The 23,334-nt window shown below is 49.6% G+C and overlaps 1 protein-coding gene across 3 annotated transcripts; it reads right to left on the minus strand.

Moving 5' to 3' along the window:
• Positions 1 to 9,686: 9,686 nt before the first annotated feature.
• IZUMO2 (IZUMO family member 2) lies at positions 9,687 to 18,745 on the minus strand. Of its 3 annotated transcripts, XM_028129418.2 has the most exons (7): positions 18,520 to 18,745; positions 18,256 to 18,330; positions 14,093 to 14,179; positions 13,835 to 13,855; positions 12,617 to 12,697; positions 10,016 to 10,142; positions 9,687 to 9,793 (listed from the first exon to the last, which is right to left on the minus strand). In XM_028129418.2, the coding sequence occupies exons 1-7, from the start codon at positions 18,743 to 18,745 to the stop codon at positions 9,751 to 9,753; spliced, it is 660 nt and encodes a 219-aa protein (XP_027985219.2). In that variant the 3' UTR covers positions 9,687 to 9,750. The 3 variants fall into 3 exon arrangements, with proteins under 3 accessions (XP_027985219.2, XP_027985220.2, XP_027985222.2); XM_028129419.2 differs by lacking the exon at positions 10,016 to 10,142; XM_028129421.2 differs by lacking the exons at positions 9,687 to 9,793; positions 10,016 to 10,142 and adding an exon at positions 12,421 to 12,504.
• Positions 18,746 to 23,334: the final 4,589 nt, after the last annotated feature.

The raw sequence follows: 23,334 nt of genomic DNA on the forward strand, positions 1-23,334 counted from the left end.
ACTGCCTCCTGCACACCCCACACTGGGGATTGAGCCCCCATATACCCTGACTGGGAATCGAACTGACCTGGTTCATAAGTCAACACTCAACTACTGAGCCATGCCAGCCAGGAAAAAGTCCTCTTTAAAAATAAATTGGTTTAAGCGGGGTGGGGTAAGTAAACTGAATTAAAGGGAAAATATGTGGTACACATCATGTACAGCAAAAATTGAGTGGAATGTAAATTGCTGAGGCTTGAGGAACATTGAATTAACTAAGCCTAGCACTGCTAAGCCAATAGACTTAGCTGAATTAGATTATGCTGTGGCAATGCAGTTAAGTGTCAAATCTCAGTAGTTGAACAGAACAGGTTTATTTTGTTCACATTGCACGTCCACTGTGGGGACAAGGTGGGTGGGTGGCTGGCTCTGTCCTATACACTCAGAGACCAGGGTAGAGCCCCTTTAGTTGAACGTGTGGCCTTGCTTAGCACAGCAGGAAAGGAGAGAGCTGGAAGCTGCAGGAGTTTATCACTGCCTCCGCCTGGAAGTGCTGCAGCTCACTTCCATTCACGTCCCCTTGGTCACGGCCCAACTGTAAAAGGGCCGGGAAATGCCATCAAAGAACCGGGTGCTGGTCTCAGTAATGTCTAGCACCAGAAGCACTTTCTTGAAGACTTTCTGATGATACTGGGAAGGGCTCATGATATAATAAGTGATAAAAGCGAATCAGCCTTTAGATTTCCAAATAAAAATAATTCTGTGATTACAGGGGGGAAAGGTGAAGGAAATTCACCAAATTCTGAAAATGAGAAACAGTTTCTGAGTGAAATAAGTTTCTTCTTCATACTTTGTAGTATTTCCCAGACTTTCCATATCGCCAGGTACCATTAAAATCTTTTTCTTTTAATCCTCACGCGATATTTTTCCATTGATTTTTTTTAGAAAGAGGGGAAGACAGAAATATCGATGTGAGAGAAACACATTGATTGGTTGCCTCCTGCACACTCCCAGACCAGGGCCCGGGCCGGGGAGGAGCCTGCAACCAAGGTACATGCCTTGACGAAATCAAACCTGGGACCCTTCGGTCCGCAGGCCAAGGCTCTATCCACTGAGCCAAACCAGCTACGGCTCACCAGGTACCATTTTTAATTACAGAAGTAATTCATGATCACATCCTTTTAAATAGATTCCAGCAATATAAAAATATTCAGAACAAAACAAAAGTCCTTCTTACTATCTGCAGCAGCATCCTGAAGGTACCCCTTGCACCTAGTACATACTAGCTTCCTGTTCTCTCTCTGTTTTTAAATATATATATTTTATTGATTTTTTACAGAGAGGAAGGGAGAGGGATAGAGAGTTGGAAACATGGATGAGAGAGAAACATCGATCAGCTGCCTCTTGCACACCCCACACTGGGGATGTGCCCGAAACCAAGGTACATGCCCTTGACCGGAATCGAACCTGGGATCCTTCAGTCTGCAGGCCGACGCTCTATCCACTGAGCCAAACCGGTTAGGGCCTGTCCTCTCTTTCGTGTGCAGATCCTGGTAGTTTAAGTATTGGGTTGCTATAGAAGAGGTGTATCTAATGCGTTTCTAAAGCCTTTGGAAAATGCCAGTCCCAGCCTGGTTCTTTTGGGTTACTGTGCCCTAGAATAATGGTTTTCAAGTTCTCTACTCACAACTCTTTCTTTTATTAGTGTTTTCTAAAGTGTGGGAAACACCAGTATTTTGGAAGATGATGCTATATTAAATATCAACTCGCACACTAAGAAGGTCACTTCCTTTTCAAGTCTGTTGATGCTTCTGGTAACCTAATGTTGAGAAGATACTGTTTTAAGAAATCACACCGCCGAAACCGGTTTGGCTCAGTGGATAGAGCGTCGGTCTGCGGACTGAAAGGTCCCAGGTTCGATTCCGGTCAAGGGCATGTACCTTGGTTGCGGGCACATCCCCAGTGGGGGATGTGCAGGAGGCAGCTGGTCGATGTTTCTCTCTCATCGATGTTTCTAACTCTCTATCCCTCTCCCTTCCTCTCTGTAAAAAATCAATAAAATATATTAAAAAAAAAAAAAGAAATCACACCTAAGAACTCACTGCACAAAACAGATAAAAGTGGACACACTCTGGCCAAAGAGTTAAGGACACACTCTGGCCAAAGAGTTAAGTTGCCCCTGTTGACCTGTTGTTTAGGGTGAAAATGCTAGAGGCAGGATTTGAACCTAAGCAGTCAGGCTCCAGGCTTGGGACCCCCTAACCACTATGCTAAAGGCAGACTCTGATCGGTCCTTTACCAGCTCCTGACGCTGGGCGGCACCATCACCCCTGTGAGCCCGTTTCCTCATATGTATCAGCAATAACAATAGTAGGTACTCCACTGGGAGGTTGTGAGGATTAAATACGCGGGAAATGTTTAGAGCCGTGCCTGGCACCCAAGATGCATAAATATGAGCTGCTTCAGTATAATGAATACTTTTTAGTAATTATTAGCACTAAAACTAACGCCGTATTTTTTTCAACACTAACTACCCTTGGCTCATAATAAGCACTCAACACATTACTATAAATTTTAATTATTTATTTTGTAAGATTAGTATTTATAAACTTGGAACCCTAGTGCTTAACCTCGACCTTAGCACGACACCTAGCAAGAAGTAATTGAAAATGTATTACTAATAAAACAATAATAATAGATTTATCCTAAACATTTACTTCCTTAGAAAGGGAGCTTAGAAAACACAACCTGAGAAACTAAGCTGGCTCCACACCATTCAATTCAGCCAGTGAGTCCCCAAACCAAGAGCAAGAGAAGAGCAGTGACCAACCTGGACGAAACCCCCCAATTCTCTCCAAGCCTTAAGAAGGGTCCTGGGTCCCAGCGTTCACAGAACGAACGTCAGCGCGTTCCGCTCACTACGGCTTCATTGGCTCAAGCCTCCTGCGCTTACCAGCCAATCCCCGCGCGAGCCCTGCTCATAGCCCCGCCCTCACCCTCCCCTCTCCTGCCTCTCATCTTGCCCCCGCCTGGCCTCAGGCCGCGAGCTAGCCAGCCTTAAGGGGGTGCCCCGTTGGCCGGCGCTAGCTTCTCGCGCCTCTCAATCTCGTTAGGTGGCCTAGGCCCCCGAAACCGCTCTTCTGGCCAAAGACGGGGTACTCAAGTACCTGGCAATTGAGGCTTGGACCTCTGGTTCGCTTCCCATAGGTGTGTCTCCACTGCGGCGACGCTGCGTGCGCAGCCCCCACGCCTCTGCGCCTCATGAACTACACTTCCCAGATCCCCCTGGGATTCGGGCTTCTCTGGGCGGTGGCCCTCTGAAGCCGGCAAAGGCTGGAAGGAGCCCTGGAGTCCAGGGCGACTCTCGCTTGGGGTACACGGATGTCAAAGGCTTCTTCTGGCTTCAGGAGGCGGGATGGAGAAGGAGAAGAAGGCTACACAGTTCGTTTCCTCTAGACAGGCTACATTCTGAAAACTAACCAGCGCCAGCGTCCATCTTCAGGGCAACCGACAACTGTGGAAATGAAGAGTGGTCTCCATAGCAACTATCTAAGCAATGGCTCTAGGCAAGAGCACCCTTCATTGCAGACACCTTCAAGAAGTATGGCTGTGCAACAAAAGAGCGTGCTGTGCTCATAAAACTTAATGGAATGAGTATGTTGGAGCACAAGGAAGGGAGGAAAACCGGGTAGAGCAGGTGGGGATGGGGAAGTACATCAATCAATTGATATTTCTTGAGAACTTACTATGTCCCAGGCAATGCTGTAGCTGCTGGGGATATAGTGGTGAAAGACACACATGGACCCTGCCTTCAGAGACACAGAGAGCAGGCAGTAAATAGACATATAATAGGAAATTATGATAACTGATATAATGTAAACAGACAAGGGGCTGAGATTAGAATGAAAGGGTGATTATGATCAGGAAAAATAATTACTTGAGAATGTAAAGCCTATATAATAAAAGCCTAATATGCAAATTGACCAAATGGGGAAATGACTGGTCGCTATGACATGCACTGACCACCAGAGGGCAGACGCTCAATGCAGGATCTGCCCCCAGCCTGCATGCCCCAGGCCAGCCAAGGCGCGTGCCAGCTGGCGCCCACCCCCCACCACACACACATCGCCCCACCAGTCACCCAACAGATGGGCTTTGATCGTTGACCAGGCCTAGAAACCCTACCCGTGCATGAATTTCGTGCACTAGGCCTCTAGTGTGAAATAAAAGCCATATAAGTCTCAAGCAAATTGCAGATAAATATTTAATGTATAGCCACCTGTAGATTTCTTCAGTATTTGGGAAACTTGAGGTGGGGTTTTCTTTTACTTGCCACTGAGGCATCTGTTAGAGAGTGGAAAAATTTTAACTGCACTTCCCTATGACTTCCCTGACCATGAAACCCAGCTGCACCTTGCAAAACAGGATGCCAGTAGCTTAGCTGTACGGATATTGCTAGCCTGAGTGCCTAGGATGTGGGTTTACTGCCTTTACAGTGTGCCAATATAGCTAAGAAAACTGCTTTGTTTGAGGTTGCCATTGTTCCACTTAGCCTGCCAACAAGGATGTAGTTTTGGTGCTTAAAAGCTACCTTGCACCTGAGGTTGGGGCTGCTCTCTGGACTCCTTGCCTGGAGGAAGGCTGAGCAGTCGCCGGCCGGCTAATAAAGGCTCCCTAAATTTCAATTGGCTTGGACTCCAGTGGTCATTTGGTCACGATCGCTCCACAACAGCATCCTGAAGTACTAGGATAAACAGGACGAATACCTTGCTTTTGTTCCTTTTGGCTGCTTGAGCTAGTTAATTATCTTTCTTGGGCTATTTTGAGGTAAGTTTTCTGTTACTTAAAACCCAGAACATCCTTTGTAATATAATCTTATTATTCTCATTTAAAAGATGAAGAGCCATAACTGGTTTGGCTCAGTGGATGGAGCGTCAGCCTGCGGACTGAAAGGTCCCAGGTTCGATTCCGGTCAAGGGCATGTACCTTGGTTGCAGGCACATCCCCAGTAGGGGGTGTGCAGGAGGTAGCTGATCAATGTTTCTCTCTCATCGATGTGTCTAGCTCTCTATCCCTATCCCTTCCTCTCTGTAAAAAAAAAAATCAATAAAATATATTTTAAAAAAAGAACAAAACTGCAAAGGTCCATAGCTTCCATGTGTATAAAGATGTAGAATATATGCATGCACGTGAATAAAAGCCAGATGGACCGTTGCCAGAATAAAATAACAGCTGTCACTTCTGACAGTTAGGGTCTCCAAAGGAGGAATGCACGAGGCCAAAAGGGGTAAAGAGTTAGGCATTTATTAGGTCATCTGGAAAACCAGATGGGCTGAGCCCCAGAATGGCACTGGCACCCAGGGACAGGGTGTCAGAGATTTTAAAGGACTCTAGGCGGGCTTTTTCTGGGCAGTGACTTCTCTGGGCGGGTCCGGATCCAAGGAAGGTCCGTGGGGAAGGATAATGGTCTTAGCAAGTGGCATGTGGTCTAAGCAAAAGGGAGTGTCCGTTGTGAAGGGGTCCACAGGTCAGTTCCCAGGGGAAGGGGTGTTGATTCAATTATTTGATCAGATCTAACGCAGACATCATGCAGTGGGCCTCACTAGTTTATTAAACTGGCACAACCACCCTGTAACGGGGTGTCATCCAGCCCTGGGGGGCCTTTGCATCTCCATGGCTTGGAGACCCAGCCACAGCCGGCAGGTTCAGGACAGCCCCCTCTTTTCACTGCCAGGTTCCCGGGTCTGCTGTCCTCTCCTGCCGTGACTCTGGCCCTGGCTGGAAGCTTATTCCAGTCGCATTCCACACCTTGTGGCCGCCCGTGTCTCCTCTCCAGTCTGTCCCCCACACAGCTCCAGAGCACACCCCGGGCTTCCCCTGGCTCAGCGTCCCCCTCAGGGAAGTGTGGAGGCCTTAGCCTGGCACTTGAAGCCCATGAGCCCTGGGTCTGCCTTGCTTGACTGCCTCTCTGGTGTGAGCTCTCTCCCTCGTCTGTACACAGCCACACCCCACTGTGTCCTCACATGCTTTTTCCTCGGTACGTGAGCACAAGGAGAGAGAGAGGGTGAGTTCTGGTGTCTCTTCCTGCTCTTATAAGGACACTTGAAACGTTACTTTCAATTAGTTGACATTCAATATTTTGTATTCATTTCAGGTGTACAGCATAGTGGTTAGACACTCACCTACTTTACCAAGCGGTCCCCCCGACAGAGCGAGAACAAGCCATTCCTGTAGGACAGTCTCTCCGGTTCCCACCCGGCCCAGCTGGAGGTGGCAACGCCCTCCCTGGGTTCCCACAGGAACATTCCAGAATCCTAGAGCTGCTAGTATCATAATTGTTGAGTTGTAATTATTTGGTGACCGTCTGTCTCTCCCGCTGCATGCTCTGCGCTCTCTGGGAGTTCTCATCACGCTATAATTGATGCTCAATGTAATTATACCTTTATTGCATCGTGCATCGCTCCCAGGAAATTCCCAAGAAGGTAAGGGAGTGGCTTGAAGACATTTTAAAATCCAAAACAACACCACTACCCAAGCAGAAGGCACTTGGGGGACACCAGCTTGCAACCCCTCAGCCAGCACCTTTCCTGGAGTGAGCTTCGGTGTGGCCACCAACGCATGTGAGTGTGAAGTAGAGCATCGTGGACGGGTCTACAGTTGCCCTGCCCCAGCCAATCATTGGTAACGGTGACCTCACGGGCACTCAGAGCTTTGTTGCCAAGGCGACTAGCACCTGCGGACTCCAGGCAAGTGCACCGCCAGTGTGGGGAAAGAAAGGGAGGCAGAGACAGTGGAGAGCCAGAAACTACCATTCCCAGAATCCTCTTGGTTGGAGTAGGGTCTAGAGATCCCAGCCTCTTCTCCACCTCTTCAAAACCTCTACATTTATCTATATATATAAAAGCCTAAGCGACTGTCTGACCTTTCACCTGGAACCAGAGAGGAAGGAGCCCGATTCCGGGGTGCATCACTTGAGACCTGCCCTCTCGCAATCTGGGACCCCTAGGGGAATGTAAGAGAGCTGGTGTCAGCTCAATTCCTGCAGGCCAGGGCCAGGGACCCCAGCTGTGCACAAATCCTTGCACTGGGCCTCTAGTACTGTAAAAACTTTGTATGGGGCCAGGTGGGTACTGGAAATATGGGGTAGGGGGGAAACACTCTGTAAAGTATATGATGGTCTAACCACTATCTATACACCTGGAACTAACACAAAATAATATTGAATGTAAACTGTAATTGAAAAATAAAAGAATACCTCTCCATTGAAAGCACACTTTACCAGGCAGGTAACAAAACTGGTATCTTGGCAACAGGTGGCTGGAACAAGGAAGTCAATGGTTTGGCCAATCAGAAGTCCAGCTCTCCTGTGTACACCTTCTACCTTTAACTAGACTGGGATATAGTATCTATGGGCAACGGACTCATGGTGGGAGGCAGAGGTTTCTGGGAAATGTAGTTAATTGGGGAGTCCAGTGGGATCTATCAACACTTAGAACTTCCTTTGCTAATATCTAAAATAAAGTATATAAGCAACAGTTTTAGATATTTTCCTGTCACCTCAGAATGGTAGCAAAACAAGTCTTGGTCTTCAGTGTTTGAAAAAGCTAGTTGCCCACACTACTTTTTAAAAATATATATATTTTATTGATTTTTTTACAGAGAAGAAGGGAGAGGGATAGAGAGTTAGAAACATCGATGAGAGAGAAACATCGATCAGCTGCCTCCTGCACACCCCCTACTGGGAATGTGCCCGCAACCAAGGTACATGCCCTTGACCGGAATTGAACCTGGGACCCTTCAGTCCACAGGCCGACGTTCTATCCACTGAGCCAAACCGGTTAGGGCCACACTACTTTAATGGAGAGATTTCACATAACCTGAATTTCGGGGTCCTATTGAAAAATCTGAAAATCTGCAAACCCTGGGGCCATTTCACCAGGACCGCCATTGGATGGAGCTGCGCCTTTTACAGCCTCCAGGAATGGGGCCTGCATGTTCACTTTACCTACCTGGGCCCATAAGATATATGAGGTTTCTTTTTACTTATTTATTTATTTATCCCCACCTGAGGATATTTTTCCATTGATTTTTAGCGAGAGTGGAAGAGAAAGGGAGAGAGAAACTTCGATGTGAGATAGACACATCGTTTGGTTGCCTCTGTACGTGCCTTGACCAGGGCCTGGGCCGGGGAGGAGCCTGCAACCAAGGTATGTGCCCTTGACCGGAATCAAACCCGGGACCCTTTGGTCCTCAGGCTGACTCTCTGTCCACTGAGCCAAACCGGCTAGGGCTCTTTTTAAAAATATATGTATTTTTTATTGATTTCAGAGAGTAGAGGAGAGGGAGAGAGAGATAGAAGCATCAATGATGAGACTCATTGATCAGCTGCCTCCTGCACGCCCCCTACTGGGGATCCAGCCTGCAACCCGCGCATGTGTCCTTGACCAGACTCGAACCTTGTACCCTTCAGTCCATAGGCTGACACTCGATCCACTGAGCCAAACCGGCCAGGGCTGAGGTTTCAAATTCAGACCCTGGGAAAATCACCAAGCTCCTTTCCCTGGCATTTATGGTGCATGGGTCAATGCCGTCTTTGTAGGCTTCTCTCCCCTGCCCCCCTACACACACACACCACTACCCTCATTTATTCAACAAATGTTTGCTGAGTGCCTGCTTTGGGCCAAACATTGTGCTAGGCACGGAATCTTCCGCTAAATTCTGCCCCTCCCTTTCTTTTGGTGAATACTCACCCAAGGGTATTTTTTACAATGTGTTTTTATTGATTTTAGAAAGAGGGGAAGGGAGAAGGATAGAGAGATAGAAACATCAGTGAGAGAGAATCATTGATTGGCTGCCTGCTGCACGCCCCCCTACTGGGGATCGAGCCCGAAACCCAAGCCATGTGCCCTGACCAGGAATCGTCTGGTGACCTCTTGGTTTATGGGTCAGTGCTCAACAACTGAGCCACACCGGCTGGGCCCGAGGATTTTTTACTACTGATTTTTAGAGAGAGCGGAAGAGAGGGAGGGAGGGGAAGAGAGGGAGATGAGGAGAGAGAGAAAGAGGGAGAGAAAGATTAATGTGAGAGAGACACATTGATTGGTTGCCTCCTGAACGTGTTCCGACCAGGGCTGGGGATCGAACCTGCAACCCAGGTACATGCCCTTGACTGGGAATCAAACCCAAGACCATTAGCTGCATGGGCCGATGCTCTAACCACTGAGATACACCAGCCATGGCTTGTTGGTTTTTTTTAATCAATTAGTCCCTCCCATCAAGCATCCTCATGATCTAAATCCTGAATGAGAGAGCAACAGTTCTGCCAGCAGGTTCGGAAGCAGAAGGGTACCCTGTGACCCAAATCTACTTGCTTTCGGCTTTGGGGTTAGTGAGTTGCAGGAGTTCCGACAGCAAAAGATTTCCATGAAAATGCACCTGAAGCTCTTCAGGAACAACAGAGGGTGAACAGTTAAGCATTCAGATCGGGAGGGAAAGGTGGATTCTCCACGCTGACCTCCGCCGGACTGGCCTTTCCGGTCCCACTATGGTGTCACCTCATTTTTGGACGCTTTGCCCTCCCCCACCCCCAAATAGGAATGGTTGTCCCTTCAAACTCTCCCTGTAGGTGGTCCATCCCTCTTGAAGGTTGGTGTCCAGAGCTGGACCGTTAGGGGAAGGGTCCTCCGGGAACTGATGGAGCCATTGAGAAATCTGTCACAGACTTTATTAAATTTCTTTTCCTTTCCCCTTTACAAACCCCAAACCAGCACCCTACTGCAGCAGGAGTTTCCGGTTATGCCTGTAGGTAACAGCCCTGGTCAGAGAGAAAAGGCGTGGGGGTTAGAAAGAGGACTGCAGGCCCCTCTATGTCAACAGATGTCCCCCCCACCCCACCCCCCGCAAAAAATTCTTCCAGCCAATCATCGGCCTTATTTGACTTAGCCAATGACATCTGGGTCTCTGGGCAGATTTGCAGGGTGCTCGGCCACTTGGGAGGGGCTCAGTGGGCCTTTGGGTGAGGGCAGGGATGACTCACGAAGCCACGATGACCCCAAAGGCAAAGACGGCCAGGCACAGGGAAACGACGATGCCAAGCTGGACCTGATTCCCCGGGTGTCCACTCTCTGTGCCGTACTGCAGGGCCGTGCGGGGCTGCCTGTCGACTGACAGCCGGAACCTCCATTGTCACCCTTCCTTGACCTTGATCGCACCCATGGCTCACGCAGCAACCTGGGCCTCCTTCCCACCTCGTGGCCCGCGGCCTCTCCTGGGGTCTCACTCTCCATTCATCCATTCCTGGAAGTCTGTGTCCCAGGCACCTTTCAAGGTGCTCAGGATACCAGTATGAACTCACCCCTGCCCCCTCTTCCCTCCCCCCTCCGCGAAGAACCGGCGAAGAGCCCAGTGCTAAATGCATCTCATTGGATGGGGGTCAGGGTGGGAGGGGGACTTGGTTCGCTCCTTTGCCAAGAACATGACAGAGGAATGCAAAATGCTGACAATCTCATGAGAAGAAGGAAGCCTGCATCTTAGCTGGCGACTCTGAAGGTGGCCTTGGGAGTGCCATTCTGCACCTCCCACTCGCACCCTTTCATTCTGTCAGCAAAGACTCTTGGCTCAACCTTCAAAATATATCCAGTATCTGAACCACCTCCTGGGCTCCTGACCTGGTCTAGCCCATCCTCACTTTCACAGGATCCTGGCTTCTCCTCCCTGCAGTTCCCGACGTGGCTGCCAGGGGCACCTGTTAACCCCTTAGTCCACTCATGTCCCTCTTCTGCTCAGAGCCCTCCCACAGCTCATCTCTCATCTACACTAATAAAAGAGAAATACGCAAATCGACTGTGCCTCTATGGCGTCCACCAGCCAATCAGGAGTGGGTATGCAAATTAACCCAAAAAAGATGGTGGTTAATTTGCATACACAGGCACGGAGCAAAGACTGAAGGCTCCAGCCCAACTGAAGACTGAAGACTGAAGAGGCTTGGCTTCTCCGCTGCGGCCAGAGCGAAGGCCTGGGTCCTGGGTGCCAGAGGAAAACCGGTGCTGGCAGCCAGGGGAAGGAAGGCCTATTGCACGAATCTTCATGCAACGGGCCTCTAGTTCAGAATAAAAGCCCACACCTAGCGGGTTTGGCTCAGTGGATAGAGTGTTGGCTGGTGGACTGAAGAGTCCCAGGTTCGATTCCCGGTCAGGGCACATGCCCGGGTTGTGGGTTCCATCCCCAGTAGGAGGCATGCAGGAGGCAGCCAATCAATGATTCTCTCTCATCATTGATGTTTCTATCCCTCTCTCCCTCTCTCTCTGAAATCAATAAAAAAAAGAATTATCCAGCCCCAAATATCAGTAGTGTCAAGGTTGAGAAAGCCTAGTCTAACTCTTCGCTCCATCAAAATGTGGGCTCCATGACTTGGGTCTGCCATTCTGCTGATCCTAAGTTTGGGGCATTGAAGGGCGCTCAAAGTATTTGTTGTAAACACCGCTCTAAGGGAGCAAATAGACAAATTCCTTTTTTTTTTTTCTTTTTCAGTTTGTCAATGTCATGAGGGAAAATAGTAAGAAAAACACGTGTAGATTAAATAATGAAGTGAAAAACAACCTAACCATTGAGTGATATGAGAAGTCCTTTCATTGGACTTCTGTTTGAACGAAGGGACAATTCGGGAAGTTGGAAAAGGAACTTGGAGTTATTTGATATTGAGGAGTTGTTGTTAGGTTTGTTGAGTGTGGGAATGGCATTGTGCTTATGTAGGAAATGTCCTTGTTTTTAGAGTACAGATTATTAATGGGTGAAATTTCATGATGCCCGATTTCTTTTAAAATACTGTGCCAAAAAATAAGTGAATCAAATCGGAGAAAATTCATTGTCAAGATCATTTGATAGAAAGCTCTACTTTAAAGAGTGTGACTAGGGAATCCTCTCTGAGGAGGTCAAGTTTGAGACTTTGTTGAATGAGGGAGTCAGAGGAGCAGTGGGACAGAGAGAGGGAACTGCATATGAAAAGGTCCAGCATGACTATTCAATCTTTTTTGTTTTTAAATCCTCACCTGAGGATATTTTTCCATTGATTTTTAGAGAGAGGGAAAGACACAGAGAAATATCAATGTGAGAGAAACACATTGATTGGTTGCCTCCTACATGTACCCTGACCAGGGCCCAGGCCAGGGAGGAGGAGCCTGCAACTGAGGTATGTGCCCTTGACCGAAATCCAGGTCCACAGGCCGATGCTCTATCCACTGAGCCAAACAGCTTGGGCCATGATTATTCAATCTTGATGTGTATTGGGGGGTCCATTGTACTATTTTCTCTGCTCTGAAGATATGTATTTTTTTTTTTAAATCTCAATGAGTGAATAAATTAAGCATATCCTTTCAGACTCCCCAGGTGTGACATTGGCTAAAAATAAAATACCTTTTTGCACCTGCCATTCTGGTCGTAGATGCATTGTCAAGTTACAGAGGAGTCTTCCCCTTTAACAGCAGGGACAAATGAATTTCATAATGTGGAAGCACCTCCTGGGCCTCACTGTAAGCAAGTTCAGGGCAGAATTCAAGGCTGCATGTGGGAGACCCCAAAACCCATATCCACTGGGACTGGCTGACATCTCTCATGTCTACCACCACCCACAAGAGCTTACCGAAACAGTCATTCTTTTTCATGCATTTGGGGCTGGTCTTCAGGCAATGTAAACAGTCCAAGACATCTTCTGTTAGCATGTCTGGATAAGGGGAAAGGGAGTCGTGGGATGAGGGGAGCTATCAGACAATTGGCAGGGGGTGGGAAGACAGAAGGGGAAAGAGGATATGGAATCCCTCGGCTCTCATGAATTTGGGGGTCCCATGTGCAGCAGAGCAAGCTGAGCATAATGCACTGACGATTCACATTCAAAATAATCCTATATAATAAAAGGCTAATATGCAAATTGTCCCCTCAGGAGTTCTACTGGGAGACCGGGAGTTCAATTGCGCTCGCTATGATGTGAGCTGACCACCAAGGGGTGGCAGGGAACATGGCACTGAGGGAGCGAGGGAAGGAGGAGGGGGGCAGGCAAGGAACCTGATTGGTCCTGATCAACAGCCAGGCCTTAGGGACCCTACTCATGCATGAATTTTGTGCACCAGGCCTCTAGTTTGTATATATTTATAAAATATATACAAGTTGATGGAAGAGTTTGATTAAGTTGCAGCTGTTCAGATAACCCAACATTCTGTTTGTAGACATTTAATTAATCAAAATTAAACACATGTTTAATATCTATAAAGGAATGCTTTCACATCTCTATTCCTATTTTGCAGCCACCTGTGGCATAGACTGGCTGGATGCTCACTCAGCTTCCTGCCACACAGGAAGACTACATTTCCCAGGCTTCTTTGCAGTAGGCTGGAGAACATGTGACTGAGTTCTGGCCAATGGAGAGCGGGCAGAGGAATGCAGAGCCAATTCCCAGGCTTGACTATGAAAGTTCCTGCAGAATTCCCAATTCTTTCTCCGTTTTGAAGCTTGCTGAGGAGGCACTACCCGGGTGCAGCCTGGATCCCTGAGTCAGCACTTGGAAGAACTGCTCAACTCTCAGTGGACTTTGAGTCAAAGAGAACTAAACCTTTCTTTTGTTAAACCACTGAAATTTGGGGTTTGTTACTAGGACATAGCTCTCTTATCCTGTCTGACATTCCCCCAAAGTACTTTCTTTTGCAGGTTGCAACTTTCATAAGCCCTCAAAAATCAGATATCCATAAGCACTAGAACTTTGGACCCACTAGATGGAGTAGGTGTGACAATGGGGCTTGATTTGTGGGTAAGGAGGTAGAGAAGGGTAGAGCAGGAAGGGATAGACAAGAAGTCTATCAGGACTCACGGCAAATTTTCCGATCACAGGCTGTAAGAGAAAAGAGCTGAGGTGAGATAAGTTGGGACAGCAATTTGGGAATCTGATCAAAGTAAGGAACCAGGAGAGGGAGGGAGGAATGAGTCTGGGAAAGAAGAGGAAGGAATATTAATGAGGGGCAGAGAAGGCTGAGGCGGAGGGGAGGGGAGGGAGGAGTTTGGGGGGAAAGGTGAGAGAAGGGGATGGAGTGATAACGAGGAGGGGACTTGGTGGAGAGGGATGCTGCACCTTTTAGTTCATACGACCTTAAACCTGTCTTGAGTTTCTTGGTCACCTTCCTCCTAAGAGTCACCAGCTCTTCCAGCAGAGGCCCATCTGAGGAGAAAGAGAGATCCTTGGGAGGCACTCAGCATCCCATCGGCCGCTTCAAAGAGAAGGGACGAGGAAACTCTCTTTCATTCACCAGGAGTACCAAGACCAGGTCTTACTCGGGGTCCACTGGGCAAACCCATGGCTTGCAAAGTCCTGCATCTAGCTTCCGTGAGTCCGGCTTCTGGCTGAGCAACGCTCCCCCTGTGGGAGGGCACTGACGACCAGGGGGCAGCTCCTGCATTGAGTGTCTGCCCCCTGGTGGTCAGTGCATGTCATAGCGACTGGTCATTTGCAGTTTGGTCGATTTGCATATTAGCCTTTTATTATATTGGATTACCTAGACCTGCGCTCTCCAATATGTCAGCCAGGAGCCACACATGGCTACTGAGCACTGGAAATGGGTTAGTCTGAATTGAGATGTGTGTGCGGTTCATCTAAAATGGATGCTAGGTTTCGAAGACGTGGTATGAAAAAAGATAATTGTAAAATAACAATAAATCATTTTTATATTGGTTGCATGTTCAAATGGCAGTATTTTAGGTATGGGGTTAAATAAAATACATTAAAATTAATTTCACCTGCTCTACCTTTTAAAAAATGTGTAGAGCCTGGCCGGAGTGGCTTACTGGTTGAGCACCAACCCATGAACCAAGAGGTCCCTGGTTCTATTTCCGGTCAGGGCACATACCTGGGCTGTGGGCTCAGTCCCCAGTAGGGGGCGTGTAGGAGGCAGCCGATTGATGTTTTTCTCATTGATGTTTCCATCTCTCTATCCCTTTCCCTTTCTCTCTCAAAAACCAATAAAAACTTATTTTTTAGAACTGTGGTTACTAGAGCCCTAACTGGTTTGGCTCAGTGGATAGAGCGTTGGTCTGTGGATTCAAGGTTCCTGGGTTCGATTCTGATCAAGGGCACATGCCCTGGTTGCAGGGCTCGATCCCCAGTAGGGGCGTGCAAGCGGCAGCTGATCAGTGATTCTCTCTCGTCATTGATGTTTCTATCTCTCTCTCCCTCTCCCTTCCTCTCTGAAACCAATGAAAATATATTTAAAAAACAAAACAAAACTGTGGCTACTAGAAAATAAAAAATTACACATGTGATACCTATTTGTGCCTGACATTGTATTTCCATTGGACAGCATTGGACACTGATGCCTCCTAAATTGATGTCACTCTCCTAGATTGCTCACTGAAGTCCAGATGTGTATATGCAACTATCCAATCAGGACCTCCACTTGGACGTCTAAATAGGCATCTTAAGCTCAATAAGTTCAAAACTTAACCTCAATATTCTCCTCCAGCCCTGGCCGGTGTGGCTCAATTGTTTGGGCATTGTCCTGAGCACCAAGGGGTTGCTGGTTGGATTCCTGGTTGGGGCACGTGTCCGGGTTGTGGGCTTGATCCCGGGTAGGGGGTGTGCGGGAGGCAGCCTATCTATGTTCTGCTCTCACATCAATGTTTCTCTCTCTCAAATGTCAATAAAAATATATTTTAAAAATTCTCCTTCAAACCTGCTCCCAACCCCTGGTCTTCATTTTAGTAGATTCAGGTGCCAGGCCAAAATCCTTGGATGTGATCTTTGACCCCTTTTTCTCACATCCCACATGCAATTTGCCAACATGCATGTCAGCAAGTCCTTTCTGTTCAATATTCAAGATCGATCCAGAAATCCCATCACTTCTCACCCCCTCCACAGCCACCCTCCTGCTGGTTCCAGCCAGCATCATCTCTTGCCGGGGCCATCACTGTAACTTCCCACTGGTCTCCAGCCTTCCTTCCCCCTGGCCATGCTAACATCTGTTTCCACATCCGGAGGGATCCTATTCCACCTCAGTCAGCTCGCTCACATCACGCTTCCGCTCAGAACCCTCCCACGTGACCCAGAATAGAAGCCAAAGGTCCTTACCGTGGCCTAGAAGGTGCTGCTGGGTCTCCCCGTCCCCGCCCCCTTACCTCTCAGACTCCTCTTCCACTCCTCTCCCTCCCCCTCTCTCCATTGCAGCCTCCCTGGCCTCCTTGAGGTTCTGGGAATAAGCCAAGCACAGACCCAGCTCAACTTCCGCCTGCAGTCCTGACCCCTGACCCTCTCACGGCTACTTCTCCCACCTTCTGTCTTTTTCTCACATGTCAACGAGACTCTTCTGCCCTGCTCTAAATTGCAACCCCCACCCCTGCTCCCAGCACTGCTCATTGCCTGTCCCTGCTTCATTTCCTCCCCCCGCCCATGGTATTTGTCCCCTTTTGACTGACTATAGGGTGCAGTGCAGGGTTACTCCGCAGGCCTGGGTTGTCCAAACCCTGCACATTCCAAAGAAAGGTTTGGCTCTTGCCCGACTCCTCGTGGGTGACCTCAAGTCCTCGGACTGCCCTCCCTGTCAGTGTCCCCCCTTTATTGGGAGCCTTGGGCCGCACCGCAGCCTGTGCTAACACGGGGATGGATGGTAGGGCCTTGCCATGTGGTAGCAGCTGGACGGCTGAAGGGGCTGGAGGCTGAGTAACCAAGGCCAGCCACTTGGTTCCGCAGGGGGATGTAACCAAACCCCAATAACATAATGGAATAGTCATAAGACGATTGGCCCCGGGCTCTTCAAAAATGCCAGCGTCACAAAAGACAGCTGAATGCAAGATGTGATCCCAGGACAGCAAGGATGGAAAGAAAATGAGAACGTCCTTCCTTGTTCTCAGAAGATCACCTGCTGAAGAACTCAGTGGGTTTGTTTTTTTGTCTGTCTGTCTGTCTGTTTGTTTGTTTTGGTTAATTCTCACCAGAGGATATTTTTCCATTGATTTTTTTAGAGAGACTGGGAGAAGGATAGACAGAGAGGAAGAAACATTGATGTGAGAGAGACACATCAATTGGCTGCCTCCTGCACGCACCAGGGCCGCCGGGGAACCGGCAACCAAGGTCCGTGCCCTTGACCAGAATTGAAGCCGGGACCCTTCCGTCCATGGGCTCTATCCACGGAGCCAAATCGGCTTTGACAAGAATTCAGTGCTGAAGTCAGTGTTGAAGTTAGGGTTGAATGTCACAAACTCTCATCTGGCACGCGCACACACACACACACACACACGCTTTACATCTTTTTAAAAATGGGTGGGCTCGCCCTAACTGGTTTGGCTCAGTGGATAGAGCGACGGCCTTCGGACTGCAAGGTCCCAGGTTTGATTCCGGTTAAGGGCATGTACCTTGGTTGTGGGCACATCCCCAGTAGGAGGTGTGCAGGAGGCAGCTGATCGATGTTTCTAACTCTCCTCTCTGTAAAAAGTCAATAAAATATATATTTTTAAAAATGGGTGGGCTTTTCCTTAGTGTCCTCCCCCTGTTCCATCCCTCTAGGTGGGGCAAGGCTTCTGGGGCTTAGACCCCTCTCTCCCAGCTCCTCTAATTCCCGTCAGTCCACAGGGCCTCTGCTGCCCTCTGCTGCCCTCTGCTGGGGAACTGTCATAAGGCGCAGGCGAATCTCCGAGGACTAACTGAACGGTGCCTGCCGCGACCTGGTTGGGTGGTGGTGAGGAATACAGGGTCTGAGCCAGATGTCCCCGGTTCAGTTCCTCCTCTCTCTTCCCAGCTGTGTGACTTCGGGCATGGCTGAGCCTCAGTCTCCCCCTCTGTGTAAACTGTGGTAGACTTTTGTAAGTAAAGCACTGTGAACCCTACCAGACACACAGTAAAGGTTATGCAAAGGTTATGCTCGTGAGTTTGCCTTATATTTTCATTTATTTATTTTTTTTGGTTAACCCTCACCCGAGGATATTTTTCCCGAGAATATTTTTCCATTGATTTTTAGGAAATGGAAGAGAGGGGGGGAAAGAGAGAGAAACATCGATGTGAGAGAAACACATTGATTGGTTGCCTCCTGCACGGGCCCTGACAGGACCTGGGAGGAGCCTGCAACCAAGGGACCTGCCCTTGACCGGAATCGAACCCGGGACCCTTTGGTCCGCAGGCCGATGCTCTATCCACTGAGCCAAACTGGCTAGGGCTGCTTTGTATTTTGAAGTCAAGAGGAAGCTGGTGGACAGGCCGCAAGGGAGGGGGAGGGGGAAGGGGCAGGGTAAAGGCTCTCCCTTAGTTCCTACCTCTCAGAGAATCAACCCTTAACTTGTTTATTTGATTCTTCGCAAAGAGCGCCACAGGGTCCAGGTGATACATCTCTGGGGAAGAGAGGGGAGGGAAGTCCAGTGGGTCCCTCCGAGAGCCAAGCGACCCCCCCATCTCCCTGCAGGATAGGCCTCCCCCCTCTAGGGGGCGTGGTCCCAAAGTGTCTCCCACCCCAGCCTCTGGCTCCGACCCCACTGTCCCTCCCTCCACGGTGTGGGCACCCTCCCCGCCCCAGCGCGCACCTATTTCCCCCACAAACACGTTCGTGGCGTAGTCCCTGAAGAAAGGCCCCTCCATGCCCAGCAGCAGGGCCTGCGCGCGGGCCCGCAGGTGCTCCCGGCCGAAGCGGCTGGGAATGAGGTCGAGGCGCAGCTGGCGCAGGGCCTCCTGCACCGAGTGGTCACACTGCAGGCAGCCCCAGCCCCCGCTGAGGCCCACGAGCAGCAGGAGGGCCAAGGCCAGAGGCATGGCAGGGCCTGTGTGATGTCACAGAGAGAGACACACACACCCCGGCCGGCCCCGCCCCCTGGGTGAGGGCGGGGTCAGGGAGGCCCTGGGAGAGACACTCCTGCAGGCGGGTGTTTGCTGAGCATCTACTCTGTGCCAGGCCCTGTGCCAGGCAGTGCAATGGATGGCTGAGGCAAACAGTCTCTGCTCACATCGTTCACATACATTTGTTCCAATGGAGCACCCACTATGTGCCAGGCGCTGGAGAGAGTCCAGGTGTCGATGGACTAATGAGTGGTCAAGCAAAGTGTGGTATGTCTAGGCAATGCGATAGTATTCAGTCTTAAAAAGGACATTCTGCCCTGGCTGGTTTGGCTCAGTGGATAGAGCGTCGCCCTATGGGGCTGAAGGGTCCCAGTTCGATTCCAGTCAAGGACACATGCCTGGATTGTGGGCTCGATCCCCCAGTAGGGGGCGTTCAGGAGGCAGCCGATCAATGATTCTCATCACTGATGTTTCTATCTCTCCCTCCCTCTTCCTTCCTCTCTGAAACCAATAAAAGTATATTTTTTTAAAAAAGGAGGATATTCTGACATATGCTACAAAATGGATGGACCTTGAGGGCATTATGCTAAGTGAAAGAAGCCAGCCAAGAAAAGACAAATCTACATGATTCCGCTCACATGAGATATTTAGACTCCCCCAAACAGTCAAATTTACACTCAGGATATTTAAATTTTCTTTGATGTATTGAACCATACTCAGATTTCCCCAAATACCTTCTAACTTTCTCGCTTCAATATCACCACCTCCAAGGGAGGGGCAGGAAAGAAGCCACAGACAATATAGATATACATGGATGTGGCTGTGTGCTGATAAAACCAAGGACATTGAATTCTGAATCTCATATATTTTTTTAAAATATATTTTTACTGATTTCAGAGAGGAAGGGAGAGGGAGAGAGAGATAGAAACATCCATGATGAGAGAGAATCATTGATCAGCTGCCTCTTGCACGCCCCCGACTGGGGATCAAGCCCATAACCTGGGCATGTGCCCTGTTGGGGAATCAAACCGTCACCACCTGGTTCATAGGTGGATGCTCAACCACTGAGCCACGGCGGTTGGGCAATACCTACAATTTATTGAGCTCTTATATAGGTAAAGCACATGTCCTAGGTGCTTTATATGTATCAGCTCATTTAATCTCACAATTTAATGAGACAGGCACTGTTTTGACCCCCACTGGCAAATGGGGAAACTGTGGACCAGAGAGGTTAAGGAACTATTCTAAGGTGGCACAGCAGGTTGGTTGGAGAGCTGGGATTTGAACCCAGGCAATCTGTTTGCAGGGTCCATGCTCTTGACCATTACACTATGTTATAAAGAAAAGACGTTATGTCCCAGCAGGGGGCTCAATTGGTTGGAGCATTGTTCCTGTGCCCCAAAATGTTGTGGGTTCGATTCCCAGTCAAGGCACAAACCTAGGTTGCTGTTCAATCCCTGGTCGCCTGGTAAGGGCGCATATGGGAGGCAACCAATTGATGTTTTTCTCACTTGCATCGATGTTTCCTGCTCTAACATCAATTAAAAAACAACACCAGCCCTGGCCGGTTTGGCTCAGTGGATAGAGAGTTGGCCTGCAGACTGAAAGATCCCAGGTTCAATTCCTGTCAAGGGCACATGCCCGGGTAGTAGGCTTGGTCCCCAGTAGAGGGCGTGCAGGAGGCAGCTGATCAATGATTCTCTCTCATCGTTGATGTTTCTATATCTCTCTCCCTCTCCCTTTCTCTTTGAAATCAATAAAAAATATACTTTAGAAAAAACAACAAAACATTGTAAAAAAAGCAACCAGCATATCCTCTGGTGAGAATTTAAAAGAAAACATGTTATGCTTTATGCACACATCGCGACTGTAAAAATGTGTGCCTTTTGCTGGAATATTTTCAGAGGGTTCACTGTGCTCCATGAACCTGGAGTCGTTGACGTGAGCTAGGGCAGTGGTCGGCAAACTCATTAGTCAACAGAGCCAAATATCAACAGTACAGCGATTGAAATTTCTTTGGAGAGCCAATTTTTTTTTAAACTTAAACTTCTTCTAACGCCACTTCTTCAAAATAGACTCGCCCAGGCCGTGGTATTTTGTGGAAGAGCTACACTCAAGGGGCCAAAGAGCCACATATGGCTCGCGAGCCGCAGTTTGCCGCCAACGGAGCTAGGGCATTCCTGAATGAAGGCAGGCCTTAGCACGTTTAACTGGCACACAGCTTTTTAAAATCATCCCCATTTGACAGATGTAAAAACTGAGGCTTGGCAGGGTCCAGCCACTTGCTCTAGCAGCCAGGATGAGATCACGCCAGGTGTCCTGCTGGGCGACGCTAATGGCCCGGTTTGTTGGTGTAAGTCAGGCTATGGGGGGGCGGGGGGGGGGCGGGGAGGAGTATCAGGGAAACGGTTGGAGAGATGTGGCTCTGAGCCCAGTGCAGGAGGCGGAGTTAGCGGCGGCAGCTCCCGGGCTCCGTGGGTGCTGGTGGGAGGGTTTTCCCTCCGCGCCCGGCCCCCTCCCCAGGCCACCCCGTGTGGTTGCAGGAACAGCCACCCGGCCTCACGCACCGCTGTGGGAGGCTGCAGCGGGCGGCACAACCCCTCGGGAAAACTCCTGGCAGAATCTACCAACGCTGGCCACACGCACATCCCGTCCTCGCGCGTACCCAGCAGAAGTGGGTGCACGCGGCTGCCAGGGGAGGCGGCGCCCGGCGCCCCCAGCCGCGCTCTTGGCGGTGAGCCCCAGCTGGAGACAGCGCAAAGGCCCATCGCTGGGGGGCGGGCTGGTAGAGCCCGGCGGGTGTCTTTTTCAGGTTAGTAAAAACGCATCCCTGCTCTCCTGTGTCTTCATTTAAAGCTCGTGAGTGCTTCCCCGGAGTTCCCAGCAGCCGGCTGTAAAAATTAGGCGTCGCCCTGACCCGCCGCTTCCTGCCCCCAGGGGGCGCACTTCCCGGCTTTGCTCAGCCTGCCGATGCGCCTGGGGTCTGTGATGCCTAAACCCCGCCTTCTGCTAACTTTTCCGCCACTGGAACAAAATTAAAAAAATAAAATAAAATTGTTAATTAATTTTAGAGCGAGTGCCCCCAGGACAGAGCCCAGCCTGGCAGGCGGGGCCCCTGGCCACACTCTCCCTGGCGTGCCATCACCTGTCACCTTTGCCGTGTGGACTCCCGCGCTCAGCACAGCCTGACTCACACCTGCACACCCTGTTCCGCGCAGCTTTCTCACCCGGGAGGCCCTCCCGTTCTCCTCTTCCCCGCCTCTCCGGTGAACTCAACGCCACGCAAAACCACCGCCGGGAACATGCCCTTTGACCCCGCCACCCCAAGTCTAGGAATTGAGCTTTCAGATAACGCTCGTCCACGAACTCCAAGGACTGAGCACAAGGATGATCACTGCGGGACTCGTCAGAGCAGCGGGGCAAATAGCCCACGTGTTCATCAGGAGGGGGCTGTCCCGGGAGCCCCAGCTCCTGACGAACCGAATGTGATTGACACACAGGTTCCTGACAGGACCCTCTTCAAGTTGTGTGTCTAAGTGACAGACGCCGGGTGCAAAGCCAAGTGGACTCTGCCCTGCCCCTCCCGCCCTTGCTGTATGGCCTTGAGGAAATGGCCTCACCTCTCTTCACCTGCGTTTCCCCATCTATAACACAGGATATTTGTGGTCTCAAAGGTCACAGTGAAGATTATATAACGAAACATGTGGGGGAAACCATCTGTAGAGCATAGAGTCAGCATTATGTTAGCTTTATTAAAAAGATGCTTTTATTGAGTGTTAGAGAGAGAGGAAGGGAGAGGGAGAGAAACATGGATGTGAAAGGGTAACATCCATCGGCTGCCTCCTGCACCCCGCAGCCCGAACCGGCAACCTGTTGGTGCACAGGAGGATGTCCAAGCAACTGAGCCACACCATCCCGGGTTAGCTTTTAATGAGAGGGCAGAGGTTGTCAAACTTCTGAGAGTAAATATTTTTGGCTTTGCAGACTATATGATCTCTGCTGGAACCACTCAGCTCTGTTGTAGCCAAAAGCAGCCACATACAGTGTATCAGTGATGGACCCAGCTGTGTTTCAATAAAACTTTATTTGATAAGACATACAGCTTGGAAGCAAATAAAACCAGCTGGGCCGAAACCGGTTTGGCTCAGTGGATAGAGCGTCGGCCTGCGGACTGAAGGGTCCAAGGTTCGATCCCGGTCAAGGGCATGTACCTTGGTTGCGGGCACATCCCCAGGTAGGGGGTGTGCAGGAGGCAGCTGATCGATGTTTCTCTCTCATCGATGTTTCTAACTCTCTCTTCCTCTCCCTTCCTCTCCGTAAAAAAATCAATAAAATATATTTTTAAAAAATACGTTTTTGTCCACTTTTAGAGAGAAAAGAAGGGTGGCGGGGCACGGGGGGGAGAGAGAGAGAAGCATTGATCGGTTGCCTGACTGGGGATCTAGTGCACAATCCAGACGTGTGGCCTGACCGAGAATCGCACTCAGCCAGCTGAGCCACACCGGCCAGGGAGAGCCAAGGAGATGGTTAGATGTAAGGCTCAATGTTTCTCTTCCTGGAATGAA

Source organism: Eptesicus fuscus, chromosome 21 (assembly GCF_027574615.1).
Source record: "Eptesicus fuscus isolate TK198812 chromosome 21, DD_ASM_mEF_20220401, whole genome shotgun sequence".
Lineage (NCBI taxonomy): Eukaryota > Metazoa > Chordata > Mammalia > Chiroptera > Vespertilionidae > Eptesicus > Eptesicus fuscus.